Raw genomic sequence first — 18,585 nt, 5'->3', positions numbered from 1 at the left:
ACATCCCAGCATGCCCTGCATGAGTTTTAGCATGGCCAAATAGGAAAACTGTAGCCGGGCATGCTGGGATGTGTAATTCAACAACAGCTGGAGTGTCAAGGTTAGCTATCACTGTTCATGATTTTGGGAAGCAGGTTGGTTACTACGGTCAGCTTTCTACTCTATGGAAAGTTCTAATGGGCAGTTTCCAAATGCAGCTGCTCTTTGTAGCACCCTGCCCAGCACTTTGTACAGATATAAGAAGGGTGCAGAGGGAGTCACCATTGTGCACATCGATGTCTGACCAATGGGAGTGTTCGAACGGCATCACCCTAATGCATGTGTACTACCTAACCATGATCTGAAGCAGTAGGTTGGTATGTGAGACAATGGAGACATCTCTTCTGATCACCTCTTGTATATGGACGTAGTAGTAGTAACGGAGGTGGGTGGTATAAATTAATCACAGAAGGAACAGGAAGGATATGGGTTTTTTTGAGTTCTGCACACAATATGGTATTGATGCCCTAAATTTAGTGGGCAGTATGCCACTGTGTGTTGGATTACAACAGTGGGGGTGCTATCCCAAACAATTTATGCAGGAAAAAGACAAGAGGAAAAAAGGGTTTGTGTGGATGCACTCCTATGGACAATCTAAGATTTTTGGGAGGTATTCCTTTTCAATTTTTAAAATGGTGGGAGCTCCTTTTATCTTTATTAGGCAAAATTGGATAAGGAGACAGCCACAAGTAGCGAAATAAGAGGTTAAAAGGATTTTTTACATGAACAGACAGAAGCTTAATTAGCGAAACACGTGTCCTGTCCGTGTAGCGCTAGACAGACTGATTGGTGTTTAGTTTAGGAAATGTATTATCCGTACATGTGATTATTTACCTAACGTCCTTGCAAAATTGTACCTAGGAGATTGTTGTCAGAGCAGCTGTGACAGTAGAAGGCAACAGAATTGAGCGCGGTCAGGGGATTCTCCCTACCCGCATTCAAGGAGCATCAGCGTAGCACAGCACTATACCAAATACAGATAGTACTAGTGACAAACTCACCCACTAGGTGACGCCGTTACCCCTTACCCCTAACATTCAAGACTACAGAGATACACTGAAAGCGGTTCACACAACAAAACTGAGCTACACCCAGTGTGTGTGAGCCTTAAAATAAATTACTACTTCTCTCCCAAACTGAAACGCTTACACATAATGGGCGTTATTCTATAATGTACACACAATGATGGGACATTTACAGCTGATCAATGGTGGTAATGACACACCGTCATTTACACAAACAGATTTAGTTATTAGAACATAATCTAAATAGCATTAAATTGTGGGTCATTGGTCAATTGCAAAAGACACACAACTTAATGCTTTTTAATATATTATGTGGGAGTTAAAATAAAGGAAAGAAAGAAAAAAATAAATCAGTATGGAACATACATCAATCTCCTGCCATCGATATGGGGGGGGGAGGGGGGGGGGATCAGAGTATTAACCTCTAAATATCGATATTTGCAAAGTGCTGATGACTGATGCACTCAAACAACAATATACTGTACATACATACATACATACACATGCAATCAGAGAAGGCAGCACTCATGTACAACCGGATAATATATGGTGCCTTCCAAAAGAGATCCCCGAACAGGAACTCTAACCAATATCGTGCAGCGGTGGCGCTCAAATAGTAGCAGTAATTTGCGGTCATCTACAATTATTTGAGTGGCGCTGCTACACGATATATACATACAGTGTATAATATATATTATAGATTCACCTTCCCGGCTACCCACGGAGAGGTTACCTGTACACCTGATTAATGAAGCACAGGGCACACTAGGGCAGGTTCCACTAAAGGTAATTACAGTCCTTCTAGAAGGTCATACAAGCAGGGCCGGTGCAAGGTTTCTTGGCACCCTAGGCAAGACTTCAATCTACTGCCCCCCCCCCCCCCAGGCAAGTCCACACTGCCACCAATACCCACTTTCCAGCCCCTTAAGTGAAGGTGTCGAGGTGGCATCCAAGACATTCCTCAGCACCACCTGCATTAAGCACAACAAAGATGTCTTCCTGGTAGACGTGTACTTTTGTGATAGGCAGACTGCGCCGAGATCCTGGCGCCCTAGGCAGCTGCCTAATGGTAGAGCCAGCCCTGCTTACAAGCCTTAGCAGTCATATACACAGCACAATGTTGGTACTCTCATTACTTAAGACTATCTGCTTGCCTAATAATAATAATAATAGCCATTATTAGGAGAGAACTAGTGACCTTTACGGACATTCTTGGGCCTTCTTTTCCCACTCTGCAACAAAAATTAAATCTCAACTGTCTATATAGAACAGTGCCCCAGGAAGGGTAATAGTCAGTTGGCTGAATGACGTGAGCAGCCACAGCAAACTTACAAACATGTCTTTGTTATCCACTCACTACACTAAGGGCACTTGGTATCCTGCCACGGAACTTGTAATGTATTAAAGTACTGAAAGGCTCCACTACTGGGACATTAACGTGAGAGCAGAACATTGTTCTCATATAACACCGGAGTGATTCCGGTATCGGCACGCAGGATCACATGCGTTAGGGGAATGACGTTCTCTATTCATGTCCATGTATGACGAAGGGAGTGTTCTATCACCGCAGAGCTCCTCGGGTGCCTGGTCCACAATCTTCCCCCATATCTCACCTGTGGCTATACTATTCGAGCTGTGTTTTAAACAAATTAAATGTTCTTGTACCATAGAAATACACGTGTGTAGGTGCATCTGCGATCCAGGTACCAGTTTTATGGCAGACCACTGCAACAAAGGATTTTGCAGCAGTGTGTGTGTGGGCGGAGCACATCATGCGGGGGTGGGGGAGGAGGCAGCACTGAGGTGACACTGCTGACTCCTCCATAGCAGTGAACGAGACCCAGGTTACCCATTCAGACTGCCCACAGCAACCTAGCTCCGACCAGGTTAAAGCCCTTAAGTACCAGAGTTTTACAAAATGGTGCATTCACACCGCACAGAGACCCAGGTTATTTATGCGGTGTGAAAGAGGTAATAGGTAGACATGGGTAAGGCCAACAGCGTCGGAAGGTCACCACAAGCAATAGGTCGACAATGGGAAGGTTGACATGAGTTTTTCAAGTTTTTTTTTTTTTTTAAACCGAATTGTGCCGACAGGAGGTATTTCATACCCTACCATCCACTGCGGCGCGTCGGGAGAATAGAATGCCGTTGTCAAATGTCGACATTTGGGACAAAAAAAAATCCAGAGAAGCTCATGTCGACCTTCCCATTGTCAACTTAATGCGTGTGTCGATTTTCTGACCCGGTCAACCTACTTAATGTATGTTAACCTTTATACAGTCCACCTTATGACCCGCACCCTTCCTCAGTACGGCACCCTTACACAGGTGCAATTTCTTGTCTCTTGAAGTTTGGAGAGGACATCCGGGTAAATTTACTAAGATGGGAGTTCTATTCAGGAAGTGATGCCCATAGCAACCAATCAGATCCTATCATTATCTTCTAGAAGGTGCAAAATATATAAGTAGATTCTGATTGGTTGCCAAGGTCAACATCCCATATTTAGTAGAACTCCCATCTCAGTAGATTTACCAGGTGCTGGAAATAAGGAATTTGGTACTTACCGATAATTCCCTTTCACCGAATCAGCAGGAGACACTGCAGTCATTACATGTGGGGATAGAGTAGGTGTACTGGAGGAGTGGCACTTTAAGAAAACTTTACTGCTGCTGGCTCCTCCCTCCTCTATCCCCACCCAGACCCCAGTCTTAGAAAAACTGTGTCCGAGAGGAGAAGAGAGACCAGGGCCTGCCCGGTAGGGAACGGAGCTAAAACATAAACAGAGTTAGTAGACAATGCACATAACGTGAACATACTAACAAAACATAACACATAGGATTTTTGAAAAGATCCCTATGTACTAATAATAACTATGCAACAAACATTGCAACAATAGAAAGAACGTATCTTTCACACACACAAACCACACTAACATCATGGCAGGAGAACCAGTGCTGGGTGGGCGTGCAGTGTCTCCTGCTGATTCGGTGAAAGGGAATTATCGGTAAGTACCAAATTCCTTATTTCACCTACATGCAGCAGGAGCCACTGCAGTCATTACATGTGGGGATACATACCCAAGCTTTTAAGTCCGGGCGGGAGAGCTCTGGGGCTCCTGTAACACTGCCCTACTAAAAGCCGTAGCCGAGCTGGCGAAGGTATCAAACCGATAAAACTTTGCAAACGTGCTAGATCCCGACCAGGTAGCCGCTTTGCACACTTGTGTCAAGGAGACACCTCTCGCCATGGCCCAAGAAGTACTTACTGACCTCGTGGAGTGCGCTGACACTCCCGATGGTACCTTCTTTTGTGCATACAAGTAGGCTTCCCTAATTGTACAGCAAATCCATCTTGCCAAAGTCCTTTTTGTCGCAGGCCAACCTCTCTTAAGTGCATCGTAGAGCACAAAAAGGCTGTCAGATTTCCTTAGATGTTGGGTTCGCCTAACATAAACCTGTAAGGCTCTGACTACATCCAGAGAAGCATCTTCACCCTGAAGAACTGGTACAACAATAGGCTGGTTTACATGAAATGCAGAAACCACCTTAGGAAGGAAATTCCTGCTAGTACGTAGTTCAGCCCTGTCCCTGTAAAAGGTAAGGAAAGGAGACTTACACGATAGGGCTCCTAATTCAGAAACCCTACGTGCTGAGGCCAAAGCCAGCAGCATCACCGTCTTCCAAGTCAGAAATTTGAGATCCGAGGTGTCCAGTGGCTCAAAAACATCTGACTTCAAAAACTCTAGAACCACCACTAAATTCCATGGTTCCGTAGGAGCAGTGAACGGTGGTTGAAGTCGAAGTACTCCTTTAAAAAAGGTTTGTACCTCAGGAATCAGCGCTATCCTGCGATGGAAGAATACTGAGAGGGCTGAAACCTGGACCTTGAGAGAAGCAAGCTTCAAACCTGATGCAAGTCCCGCCTGCAGGAATTCAAGAAGTCTAGCCAGAGAAAAGATTGCCTTAGGCACCTTCCTAGCCTCGCACCAGCGGATGTATGACTTCCATATTCTATGGTAGTGAGACGCTGTTACATCCTTCCTTGCCTTAAGCATTGTAGGAATGACCGTTCCTGGTATACCTCTTCTCTTCAAAAGTTCGGCCTCAACCGCCACGCCGTCAAACGTAGACGAGGCAAGTTTTGGTAGACGAATGGACCTTGCTGCAGCAGGTCTTCTCGCAGCGGCAGGCGCCAAGGTTCCTCCACCATCAGGTCCCTGAGGTCGGAGTACCACGGACGCCTGGGCCAATCTGGAGCGATTAAGATTACTTCTGCTGCTCCCCTCTTTATCCGTTTGAGTACCTTTTGAAGTAACGGAATAGGAGGGAAGAGATATACCAGGTCGAAGTCCCAGGGAATGGAGAGGGCATCCACTGCCGCAGCCGCTGGATCCTGAGCCCTTGCACAATACTGGGGAAGTTTGTGATTCAGTCTGGATGCCATGAGATCTATCTGTGGCATCCCCCATCTCTGAACCAGCTGTTGGAAAACCTCCGGATGAAGACCCCACTCTCCCGGGTGGAGGTCCTGCCTGCTGAGGTAATCCGCCTCCCAATTTTCCACTCCTGGAATAAAGACTGCGGAGAAACCGGTGGTGTATGTTTCTGCCCAGGACAGAATCGGGCGGACTTCCCGCATGGCTGTCCTGCTCCTGGTGCCCCCTTGTCGGTTGATATAGGATACTGCCGTGATGTTGTCCGACTGTATCCTTACCGGCAAACCGACAAGAAGGGGGTGGGCCTGTGCCAGTGCCAACCTGATAGCCCGTAACTCTAAGATGTTTATGGGTAAGCGGGCTTCCTGGCTGGTCCAAAGACCCTGGAAGGTGCGACCCAGCGTGACCGCACCCCAACCCCGAAGGCTGGCATCTGTGGTCACCATAGTCCAGACCTGAGACTGGAAGGAGCGACCCTTGGTAAGGTTGGATGTATTCAACCACCACTGAAGAGAGAGTCGAGCTTCCTTGGACAGAACAATGGTCTTGTGGATTTGAAGATGGGATCCCGACCATTGAGCTAGAAGATTGCCTTGAAAGGTCCTGGAATGAAACCTTCCGTAAGATAGGGCCTCGAAGGCTGCCACCATCAGGCCTAACAGCTTGGTGCACAAATGCACCGATACTCTGCGAGGCGTCAGGACCTGACGAACCCTCTGCTGGATGACTGTGACCTTGGATAATGGCAGAAAAACCCTTTCCTGGACAGTGTCGAACAACAGACCCAGAAACAATATCTTCTGTGTTGGTTCCAGCTGAGACTTTTTGAAATTCAGGATCCAACCATTCTGAACCAGGAAGTCGCAGGTAGTCCGGGCATCCTGTTGTAGTTTTTGTGGAGAGGATGCTTTCAGGAGAAGATCGTCCAGATAGGGCACAATCGTTATCCCCTGAATCCGAAGGGCTGATATCATGCAAGCCATAACCTTTGTGAAGGTTCTTGGAGCTGATGAAAGACCGAAAGGGAGTGCTCTGAACTGGTAATGCTGATTGCGAATCGCAAACCTGAGGAACCGATGGTGTGGTTCCCAGATCGGAATATGCAAATAGGCATCCTTTATGTCCAGTGATAAGAGAAACTCCCTTGGCTCCAGGCTTGCAATGACTGACCTTATAGATTCCATCTTGAACCTGTGGTACACGATGTAATCGTTGAGGTGCTTCAGATTGAGAATGGGCCTTACCGAACCGTCCGGCTTCGGTACTAGAAAAAGACTTGAGTAATAACCCAGCTTTTCCTGAGCTTTGGGGACAGGTATAATGACCCCTGCTTGTAAAAAACTTTGAATGGAGTTGACCAAAGCTGCTTGTGTTGTTACTAAAGCAGGTAGGCCTGTTGTAAAAAACCTGTTCGGCGGAGCCTGAACAAACTCCAGTTTGTACCCATGTTCCACAATCTGAAGCACCCAACTGTCTCGACAGTGAGACCTCCAGACGTTCTTGAAGAGGGATAACCTTGCGCCCACCTTGGGATCCCCCAAATGGGCGGGAAGCCCGTCATGCCACAGGTTTGTCTGCAACCTTGGTTTCTGCACGACGGGTAGAGGTAACTGCGGTTGTGGCTCCTCTGCCACCTCTGCGTCCTCGAAAGGACGAAAAACCTCCCCTGGCACGTCCTCTGAATGAGGCGCCCCCTCTAAAAGCCCGAAAGGACGGTGTAAATTGTCTCTTCGGTGGGGGAGTGGCCGAAGGGAGGAAGGTAGACTTACCTCCGGTAGCTTGAGCAATGAGCTTGTCAAGCTCAGGCCCAAACAACATATCTCCCGCATAAGGCAAAGCTTCTACTGCCTTTTTTATGTCGGCCTCCGCCTGCCAAGATCTTAACCAGATAGTACGTCTGGCCAATACCGCTGAAGCTGAGATTTTAGCACCCAACTCAGCTACATCTGAAGCAGCTTCTCCTGTATAGACAGCTGCATCTTTAACATACAGAGCCAGCTGTAGCAGTTCGTCACGGGGCCTACCGCTCTGTAAACCCAACGCAAGCTCTTCAGACCATTTCTCCATGGCCTTACTGACCCAGGCTGAAGCTAAGGCTGGTCTGAGTAAGACCCCTGCCGTGGTATAAATAGTTTTTACCGTTGTCTCAAGACGGCGGTCAGGGGCCTCCTTTAGAGCCACTGCCGCCGGAACTGGAAGCGTGGTCCGCTTGGAGAGCCTGGACAGCGAGACATCAGCTGGAGGCGGAGTCTCCCATTTTTCTCTAGATTCTTGAGAAAAAGGGTAAAGTAACTTCATGCGCCTAGACAATTGGAATTTTCTGTCTGGCGTTTTCCATACATTTAGGAGAGGTCTGTCTAATTCAGCCGAATCAGGGAAGGTAACCTGCTGTTTTTGTGTCCGCCCAAATAAGGACAAAGGAACCGGAGTATCGTCCTCAACCAAATTAAGTGTGGTGCGAACAGCCTGAATCAGGCCCTCTACCCCCTGAGGATCATCACGCTGTAGCGCCTCATCCTGAATGAATTCAGGTTCATCTACCTGAAGCAAATCCACATCGTCCTCCCCATCAGTATCATTATCATCCTGTAATAGACCTATGGGAGATCTGGGACGCTTTTGTGAAGGCCGTGAAGGCCCAGCTACAGGGTTGGACCCAGAGGCCACAGATTGCATAAGCGTCTTAACCCAGGCTGGTTCAGTAGAACCCATAATGGACAGGTGAGCATGAAATCTCTCCCTGTCCTTCCTGGAAGCAGCTAATTCTGCAGCCAATCCAGCCAACACATTCTGTAGTAAAGGCTCAGAAGATTCTGACTGAGAAGTCTGTGTCTGAGGCTCCACATCCTGTGTGTGCTTTGCCTGATAACAAGATTCACACAAAGAAACACCCTTTATATGCTGGGTGAACTGCTCCTTACAGGACTTGCATGTAAAAACCTTAAGGGCAGCCTTGGAGGCAGCTTTTCCTGCCATACTGTCAGTGTATGAGATTAGTTATAAAATCACACACACACACCCACACAGACACAATATACAAGAATGCACAGACTTGTAAAGCAACAGATACTATTCCTAAAACAGCGGAGCTGAGCTAGGATAGGGAGGGGGAGCCTTCCGCCCTTGTATCAGAGATTATGCACAATCTCTGTAAACTGTGCACAAAAAATAATCCCCCAGTAACTTACAGACCTGCTCTGTAGTGGGTAAGGGGGGCGCTGGACTGCAGTGCGTGCGCTGGAGCGCTGTACACGATGTCCTCAGATCAGCCTTGCGGAGGTACAGCAATGGCGCCGGCAGCAGGGAGAGAGGAGAGAAAGAAAGGGCGTCTCTTGCTGACGTCACCTAAGCCCTCCCTCTCCCTCCGGCGCGTAGTTTTACTAGAGCGGAGCGCTGTGTACAGCCTCCGCTCTGATGCTGTCCCCACTGACGCTCCCCAAAATGGCGGCCGTCAGACTACAGGCTGCTGAATCATTGAGAACGGGTGCGCCCGCCCGTCTCAGGCCACATTTCGGCGCACAGCGCCGCTTACCTGCAGCGATGCTGCCTTCATCCCTGGAGCAGTGGCCAGGCCTTGGACCCGTAACGCGAGCCGCGTGCAGCTGCGGCGGGTCCCCGATGCGGTGGCACCGGTGGCCGGGTGCATAGAAGGCGCACTGCGGGCAGTGGCGACCAGCACCCCTCCAGGTCCCTCGGAGCAGGCAGACCCTGCGGAGGGGTCTGCCTGTGATCAGCAGTCAAAAAATAAAAATATTTTCAAAAGAAAAAGTAAAAATAAAAGTAAAAAAGACCTAACTCCCTGAGGAGAATAGGCCCAGAGAACCTACTCCTCCGGGCACTTTTTCTAAGACTGGGGTCTGGGTGGGGATAGAGGAGGGAGGAGCCAGCAGCAGTAAAGTTTTCTTAAAGTGCCACTCCTCCAGTACACCTACTCTATCCCCACATGTAATGACTGCAGTGGCTCCTGCTGCATGTAGGTGAAAAACCCGGTCTCTTCCCATGCTGTAAGTAGGGCCGGTTTCCACGGTGCCACAACCCGGTTATCACGGCAACAACCTGTGTTTCGCCGGCAGCAGAAAAGGGTTATACCGTAAACTACAGTGTAAAAAGGAAGCAGTGTCCTTCGGCTCCATGCAGAAGCAGCCGGTATTTACCCTGCATACTACTTGGTTAGTCCAGCAGCACAGTTACCTGCTTTCTCACTTTATACCCAAATCAGAAGCAGACCCACAGTGTACCCCACAGGTACCGACACCACCTATACCTATATAAGTATTACAAGCACGCAGTCATGTTCTTTTTAGATTTTCTTTTAATAATTTTGAACTCATGGTTACCAGCCATAGTCATAACAAAAAGTTATTCATAATAAAATGTATCTAAAATAACAATTTTGTTTTCTATCAGAAAAGGAGGAGTGTTTTCTATGTTAGAAATAAATAGTTAGCGCTATTCTGAAAATACTTTGGAGAAGGTGGCAACAAGCAGTCTTGGCAGGCAATGCCCATCTCTTTGCCCGCACGCGCAGCGTGTGGCACCGGGGCAGCTCCAAGTCCACCGCTGACAGAGGAGGGAGGAAGCGGCGGCGTATGTAACATCGGACAATTTCATAACAAGGATTATACATAAATATATAGCTATGTGGGTAGGTCGGAGGAAAGGGTAGCACCCACCACCGGTCGTCTTCTCACATGAGTGCGGTCAGAATGGGAAACCGTGCCCATTCCAGAACCACTGTTCTGCCATCTGATGTTTGAGTCTTGTATGGATGGACTATAATGGTGCCACACAGTAAGGAAGATGGTCTATGCTATTTGCAGATAGATCTGTTCTCCGGGACTGTGTCAAGCACTGTAACGCCGGCGTCTTACCCTCATGTGGGATGTCTCAGCTGTGAAGTCTCTCCCTCCTCTGTCGGATCGTCAGTAGACCAATGACTGCGCAGAGCAGCGTCCTGTCTGACAGGTGCCAGTCCTTGTAGTGGGAACAGCTAGTGTTCCTTAGCTTAGTGTGTTTGCCTTAAAGGGTTCCGTCTCTGGAGCTCCTGGCTCCACAATTGACCAGAAAACCTTTTGCCATCCAGCTTCGGCATGTCCTGGCAGATCATGCTCCATACTGCTCCTCACCACCAGGCTCTGTGCCACTGTGACCCTTCCGAGTGCAAGGTGGGTAAAAGTGTGTGCACCGGGAGAGGCTCTTCACCAAGCTCCCCCTCACGTTACCATGACTTGGTAATCAGGTATAGACAGAAAAGCTCCTTTCCTCAACATGAACGCTTAGAGGTGCATTGTGTATTTGGATATTAAACCAAAAAGTTAAAAAGTTATGATAGCTGAAATGAGTATTAGAACGCGGTGGGTGGGTGGATGATGTAGTGACGGCCAGGGGTATGGAGGGAAAGCTTTGTCACTTCCCTGGCCGAAGGTCGCGGGAAAGGGGTAGAATTTGCAGTCCCTTGTGGAGAAGGGAGTAATGAGAACACGGTCAGATGGTCGAAGTCTTGTCTGTGCCCTCTGTCGGAAAAGAGAAAAACATTTTAGAAGGCGGTGAAAAACTGGATTCTTCACATGCAGATGTGTCCGCATATACCGTGAGTTTAAAAAAAAAAAAAAAAACACATAGAAAGTGCAACACAGTATTGTACATAAGAAAACAGTGAGTCGCAACGATCAGCGGAGCACAAAAGGAAGGTGAATAAATACAGGAAATAGAACGCTCATAATCTGTATCAGTGGTTCCCAAACTGTGTGCCGCGGCTCCCTGTGATGCCTCGGGAGACTGGTGGGGGTTAATTAAAATTATTTATGGACAAAACCAGTGCTGGTGGCTGCCAATCATAAAATATGTGTACAAATAGACGCAAATACTGCCCTTCACCACATAACATAACTGACCCTAAGATTACATTTAAACACAATCTACTTAATTTTTTGGCCTAGTGGTGCTGTGAAAAAAATTCTGATACTCTAGGAAGGGATGATTCAAAAAAATATTGGGAACCCCTGATCTATATTATCATAGTAACAAGTGCCCGGTGCTTAACTAGGGGATCTAGAGCGCTCCATGATCAAACAATGCTAACCATAGAGAGTGAGGACAGGCCTTGGATGTATCTATAGATGGTGGTAGATCCTTGATATCTAACCAACATCAGACCAAAGCTATAGCCAAAAATCATGTACCCTAAGAAGTTACCCAACCAACGCCGGGCATAGATGACAATTAAAACCCGTTTGTTTGGGTCTGAATTTAGTCCAGTAGCTGATGTTCATGGCAGGGGGTGGGCGGGAGTTTTAGTGTTTATCATTTCGCTAGGCTGTGAACAGGTCTGAATCAGGCACATAGAGCGGGGGCTGCGGTCACAGTGATCCGTGCACATCCCTTGGAATCTCCCTGCACTGCGTTGCCCCTGGGTGCACACACATCATAGGGTGCGCCAGAGAATCTGCTGCTACGGTGGCTGCAGTACGATTCCCCAGCTGTAGGGGGCAACAACGTGCTTGATGTTGGATAAGATGTTCAGCTTTCTGTACATCAAGGGCAACAGGTCTCCTTAAGCAGAGGAATTGGTGAATAGACTCCTGAGCGCACTGGGGGTAAGTCCTGACTGTCAGCGGGTAGCAGGGAGGAGGAAGGAAGCAACCAAATTGGTGGGGTGCCTGTATATGGTGCGCTAAATATTAAAATGTATATTAAATTCAAATGTATAGCAAAATATAGAAAAGTAAAGATTTAATAAAATTTAGTGCATCATATACAGAATTTTTTACATTTGTTTTTCTTTTTGCGTAGGCATCGGTATATGACCAACAGGCGATATGTCTGTAGCCTTCCTTACACACAAATGGGTCCATCACCCCCCTACAAGCTGGCATAATATAAGCACTATGCAGATGCGTTAATAAAGCCTTACCCTCCAGCGCATGCTCCGTCATGCTCAGGCACAAAGACTCCAGACGCGGATTAATCTCCAGATCTGCCCCCGGCACCTGGCAATCTGTAGAGAAAGAATTCTTATATAAAATCTCTGATATGGCCGGGGTGCACCGTCCTGTAACCGGAATAAAGGATGTTCCCTGATGACCAACTGTCTTTTAGAGCAGTGTGGGGGAATTGTATTATAGCGGCACTTCCTGCTTTGCCTCATTACCGAGATGAAGCAGAAAGCTACACCAACAAGATATATGAACATCTCGTCTGACGATACGGGCGTGTGTGTTTGAACCCCTTCCGCGGTCTGCACTGATATGCCCCCAGTAACTTACCAGGAGGAAACTTGAGGATGCTCTGCGGAGAAGTGTGTACGGGTAGCGAGTGGGTGCGTTGCACGGAACTGTGACTCTGGCATGGCATACTGTTACTCCCTCCGGGATTGGCAAACCACAGATTCTGTATGACAAGAAAACGTTTGAGCTTTTGCAGTGCATGTTTAACCAAACACGGACAACGAGCTCAAGCGCCGAAGCACTCACCTGTCGTCCCTGGCTACCAGCGCTTGGGCTGGTAAGTGAATGTCGGGGAGAGACTGCCCCAATTGACCCTGGACTCATGACACCGATCCGGGAAGGTGGTACAGCCCTGGGGGGCATCTGAAATGGCCGCTGGCCTCTTCGGGCCAAGGACGCTCCCACAGATCCGGGTATGGGGAGGGAGTTTGAAGCAAATGCCCAGCTGCAAATACAGAAGAAAATAAAATCAGTATATCATACACATATCATTGCAATCATTAGCACAATGTAGAAACCCAACATCCTTAACACTGTACTTATAGGCTTCTGTGGGGCATTGCCGTGTTCACTGGAAGTGTTCGTGTGGGGACATGACCTTATATCCGTTCAGTTTACTGTAAGATCAGACTGACTAATCGCACCAGATAAGCAGAGGTCTGTCTGGCACCAAGTCTGTATTATGAGTAAGGATAGTATTAGCATTCCGCGTTCAGTGGCTAGCTCACGCTTCATGCACGGTCACATGACAACTAGGGTAGCCAATCCGATCCCGGGATCTGGCCCTAATATGGTTTGAACCCCAGGATTGGAGTTTCCAATCCCGGGATTTCAGGATTAGACTGATTCCACACTACCAAGATGCTGTAATCATCATTTGTAATACAGATTGCAGAATGGTACTTAAACCATTTAGTCAAGGTCTGCTGCCACCTAGTGGGGAGAAATCAGTTTACAACCCTAGTATTCCCTTCCAACTAATTAAGGGGGAAAAAAATAAAAAAGGTCCTATGGAAAGTATTCTGATATATAAACAATATCATTACTATTCTCCAGTTAATCATTGTCAAGTGTTTCTAGTTTCAAAGCAAAGATCCACTTAATACAGACGAACATCTATATGCACAACTGATTCAGGATCGGATGGAGCAGCAGCAATAATATTTGGTAATTGAGCAGGAGCCGCCTTGTATAAGTGGACACCTCCCTACATGCATGGTCCGTTTGCTGCACCCGAGGATGCGACCCCTTTGGCCATCTGAGCAACATCTGAGGTTATGCAGAGGGGACGTTCCAGTTCCGTTGCCAAGCACAGGAAATCTCAGGTGGACGAGGGAGACTATGGCAAATTTATTTTGGGAAACCAATTCCATCGTCGTGCCCAAGCGGCACGCAACCGCACTGTGTCAGGGGATGCGGTACAGGCGTGGCCTGTGCATGCGCAGATTCCCAATAGTCTGAGAACTGCATTACTATCGATACTACAAACAAACCTCAATCTGGGCCAAATGCAGACTTTCAGCCAGTCCCACTGAAGATCAGCGCAGTCAGCACGATATGGGAAATGTAAAAGCCAAGCGCCTTGCATGCTGTTAGGGTATGGGGACTTCTGCGTGAGTGCATGAGTGTGTGTGTGTTTGTGACTACCTTCTTGGGTCTTAGCCCTTTCTCTTGACATTGAGGCAAACACAAAGCCCACCCAACTGCTCCCCTTCTGTTACCTCAGGCATGTATAAACTGTGGCCCTCCAGTTGTTGTGAAACTACACATCCCAGCATGCTTTGCCATAGTTTTATCATTCCCTAATAGCAAAACTGTGGCAAGGCATGATGGGACTTGTGGTTTCACAACAGCTGGAGGCCCAGAGTTTGGACATGCCTGAATGCAACACACAGACCCTCTTCTTCCTGCACCAGCACATTTTGCATACCCTCAGGTACTAGAGCTACACCCCACTATACACATAATCAGCCATGCTGCTACTTGCCCCCCCCGCATCCCACCATAAGCTCCATTATGTTAATGGCTTAGCATATTAGTAGTACCGTGGATTACTAAAAGTACAGGCAAACAATAATATGGCAGAGTGCAGAATGGTTAGGGTATTAATAGTAGTCTACACTACAATCAAAACAGATGGTAGGGACCGAAAAGAGGAAAATTGCAAGAATGAATGACGGCACAAATTAACGTTTTGCAGTCTAAAGTCGAGAATGACACCTCGGCTACAGCTGCTGCTGGTGAAGGGGGGTTTAGGGTTTCCTACCGGGTTGACAAAGACGTCAGAAAAGCGGTGTTTGTTTCATCAGGTCATTTCCTGAAAGACTAAAGTTTGAGGTGGTAAGTGGACATCGAAAATGAAACACTAGGTAAAAACGGGCCAACCGGAATGGGTCAAGTTCCGAAGAGGATACATACATTTGGCGGTCATAAGAGGTTATACTACAGCTAATATGGGCTGATCATTTTTCCAAGAGAAGTGGTATAGATACTGTGATCAACTGGGCTATGTTGGTCCCACGAAACAGCATGCCCCCCCCCCCCCCCATACTCAGTTGATCACAGTATCTGTGTGAAAAGTCCATAGAGGGCGCTTTGTGCTTATTTAGCCCATCCTCTAACTCAGGGGTTCTCAAACTATTTTGCTCTAGGAACCGGCCAGACAAGGATTATTACAGGACCCCAGCAAGTTACTACAAAATAGTCGCCGCACGTGTGTGGTCAGAAGACCGCACATGCACAGCGGTATTGTGGAGCCATACAAATGCGAGGAGTCTGAAGTAACAAACAATTCAAATGATTTTTCAAATGATTTTTCCGATGATCAGAGGAGTCGCCAGCGGGACGGTCAACCACACGGAGTCGCAACATCATGTTGAGATGGTTGCGACCCACTGGTGGGTCAGGACCCACAGTTCGAGAACGTCAGCTTTAACCACCTTATGGTCAATTGTGTAGGATTAGGCACGGATGTCCGTGGAGCAGAATGAAAGGAGGTGGTCAAGCAAAGATGTGACGAGAGGATTCCAGCGATAAGCATTATGGTGAACACAGAAGAAGGGACGCCTTATGTACAGATAGAGCCAGCTCCATCTTTCCATCGACAGCCCCCGCGCCCCGTGGCAACAGAGCTTGCCGCGGGTCCCCGCCGCCTCGACCCCCTCGCACTGGGCAGAGACTCCCTGAAGCGGAGACGCTGCCCAGCTGCCGTGATGGTGCTCGCCAGAGAAGGGGGTCTGGCGGGCACCAGCAATGGATGAGCAAAGCTCCATCTGTAGCTGCGATCCTGGTACTGCAACATCACGACTAATTGTCGCAATGCTCTCCGCATCTGACCAGCTGAGAAAGCCTTAGCTTGTGCATTTGGCCAATGGAATTAATGCTGTGAAGCCAGGAAGCCTGGTGACACCAAGACCCATGGCTCCAGCTTCCTAGAATACAGAAGCGACGGCCCTCCCTCTGCACAGACTAGTGCAACCCCCTGAACCGCACCTTTTAAATCAGGCAGAGGGGAACGAGGAGCGACTACTTTGCACAGCAGCAGATACCAGACAAATCAGAGATCTGTGTGGGATGTCCCTGCGTCCCACTCTGAATAAGGCCACCAGTACAGAAAGAAGTGTAATGCAAGAATCTTAGCGTGAACGGTTAAATAGCGGAAATTGTATCCACTCGCCAACTTAAGGAATATGGGCTCCACAAGTAACGGCATTATCTACAGTATGCTAGAATTATTTAGTACAAGCAACATTAGCGAAGGAGAAAAACGTATGGAGGCAGAGAAGCCCGATCTGATAGAGGTAATGATCTGGTGGGAGGAGGAGAGATTATCCCTTTGCGGGGTAAAATGAACTTCTGGTGCAAGAGGGCGCAGGGAGGGGTCGGAGCAGGTTATTTCTCCGGACTGAGAATGCCGCTTTAGATCAGATCTTACAAAGAAGGGGCAAGATCCTGACGGTGGATGAAGGGGTCGTTATGTTGCCTCTATTCCACACAAACAGCCCATCTGCTCCCATTGTATTGCCTGTACCCTATATCCCCCACATACAGCCCACCTGCACCCCTTCTGTTGCCTGTACCCCTGCATTTCCAGCAATGCCTTGCGGGGAAATGTTCGTAGCAGTTTCAAGACCTGCTGCTTCCAGGAGAGGATTCTCTTCTTCTGGGTCTCTGTAAATGCCTGTGTGGGGGGGGGAAGATACAAGAAAACCTTAATTATTAATTAAATAGTAATAATAAATCTGGTACATTTGTCTTCATGAACTCGCAAAGCATTCCGAAACCACACAGTTTGCCATCTACCAAATGCTCGATTTCTCAACATGCAAATCAAGAAGGACATACTACACGTATAGTCCAAGCGATGTCCTTACCTCATGGGTCAGGCACTTCTCCAGCAGCTGAAGATAACAGGTTATATTTTCCTCGTCTGGCCGGGAGACCAGCAGCTGGGTACACACTGTGCAGAGAGAAAGGTGACTGATCAGAGACAGACCGGTCAGGGTGACAGAAGCAGGGGGAAGATGCACCGCGCACTCACCTTTGCCCAGCACCCTTGTTAGTTGTCCTGGGATGTCCCCGTCTGCTATTGGTGGCACAGAGGTTTCCAAGTCACACGTTGGGGTGCTTTGTTGCTGGAACCCATCGGCGGTCAGACCTGTAGGAGGCTCATTCTCATCAGAGTTTTTGTTGGCAGAATCCAAAATGGCCCTACGTTGGGAAGGCTGCTCCCCGCTGATGGAGTCTGTCTGATTGGGGCGATAGTATTTGATGGGCGTAATAACAATCTGCTGAAGTTCCTGCAAAGCATTGCGCACATTTCCTCCCTCCAGAATATCCTAAAAATCAGAAAGAAAAGGTGATCGCTGTTAATAATGGCCAAGCCTGCCCCCAACATCAAGAGGCAGGGAGTAGAACGTACAGAATTCCAAATTAAAGCTGTAAGGAATCAATACATAAAAAATACTATGCTTGTATCTGGTACATGTATCTATGTATGAGCTGTGACACAGGGAGGTATTCAATCTTCGTCAGTTCAGTAGTCAATTCCAGCCGGAACTCGCTTTCTGCAGACTCGCCTCGCTATGAAGGAGAGTCTGTATTGCCGGACACGTACATGGATTTCTTAATTTGCAGCCATTAAAAAAAAAAAAAAAAACAGTTTTCGCTGATCCATGGACTTTGACACTTGAATACCGACTGTCGAAACCATGTCGGAAGCCAGCTGGGATTCCGACTGTCAGGACGTTCCGACAGTTGGAATCCCGGATTGAACACCCCCCACTGTCTATATAGCTGAATAGACAAATAAAATGCCAGAACTCTGCTCGTCTTACCTTCTCCAGTGAACGGAGGACGCTCTGTCTTTCACGCAACTTCTGGATGCTCAGAGCTATTTTATGCCGAGCCCCCTTGGTCACGTTCTGGAGTAGAAAAACAATAGGGTTAGTGGGGAACCTCTAAGCTAGCAACCCGGACACATGACGCAGAGTGACCCGGGGAGGGGGGCTCAGAGTGACCTAGAGGGAGGGGGTGACTGACACGGCACAGAATGCCAGGGGTAAACACTAACAGTTTAGGAATGATGGCGGAAGGTGGGGGGGGTAGATCATTTAGATGCGACACAACCCAACTTTTCTATGCAGCATTAACATGACAGATTGGAATGACCCCACCACTCACCTGGGACTCCAGGTGTTGTTCTGTCAGGGTCATCATTTCCTCATAGCTCATTTGAGAGAACAGTGACGCGTATTTGTGCAGGCGTAAGCTCTTCAGCCATGTAGGCACATCTGCACAAGGTAGGGGGTAAAAACAAAAAACATTTTTTTTACCAATACAGCAGCGTTTAATAGAC

At 47.9% G+C, this 18,585-nt stretch overlaps 1 protein-coding gene across 2 annotated transcripts in view; it reads right to left on the bottom strand.

The window, feature by feature from the left end:
- Nucleotides 1–9,796: 9,796 nt before the first annotated feature.
- SAMD4B (sterile alpha motif domain containing 4B) overlaps nt 9,797–18,585 on the bottom strand; it is a 37,099-nt gene continuing 28,310 nt past the window's right edge. Inside the window, exons 5-13 of one of the 2 annotated variants that reach the window (XM_083159961.1) lie at nt 18,411–18,520; nt 18,065–18,151; nt 17,269–17,566; nt 17,102–17,187; nt 16,784–16,908; nt 12,975–13,173; nt 12,768–12,891; nt 12,416–12,499; nt 9,797–11,015 (exon numbers count right to left, since the gene is read on the bottom strand). In XM_083159961.1, coding sequence (XP_083016087.1) covers nt 10,987–11,015; nt 12,416–12,499; nt 12,768–12,891; nt 12,975–13,173; nt 16,784–16,908; nt 17,102–17,187; nt 17,269–17,566; nt 18,065–18,151; nt 18,411–18,520 — 1,142 coding nt within the window. In that variant the 3' untranslated portion in view covers nt 9,797–10,986. The remainder of the gene's footprint in view (nt 11,016–12,415; nt 12,500–12,767; nt 12,892–12,974; nt 13,174–16,783; nt 16,909–17,101; nt 17,188–17,268; nt 17,567–18,064; nt 18,152–18,410; nt 18,521–18,585) is intronic. The other variant, XM_083159962.1, reaches the window with a different exon arrangement.

Source organism: Crinia signifera, chromosome 9 (genome assembly GCF_055691185.1).
Source record: "Crinia signifera chromosome 9, ASM5569118v1, whole genome shotgun sequence".
Lineage (NCBI taxonomy): Eukaryota > Metazoa > Chordata > Amphibia > Anura > Myobatrachidae > Crinia > Crinia signifera.
This window is presented reverse-complemented; position numbering and strand designations above follow the sequence as displayed.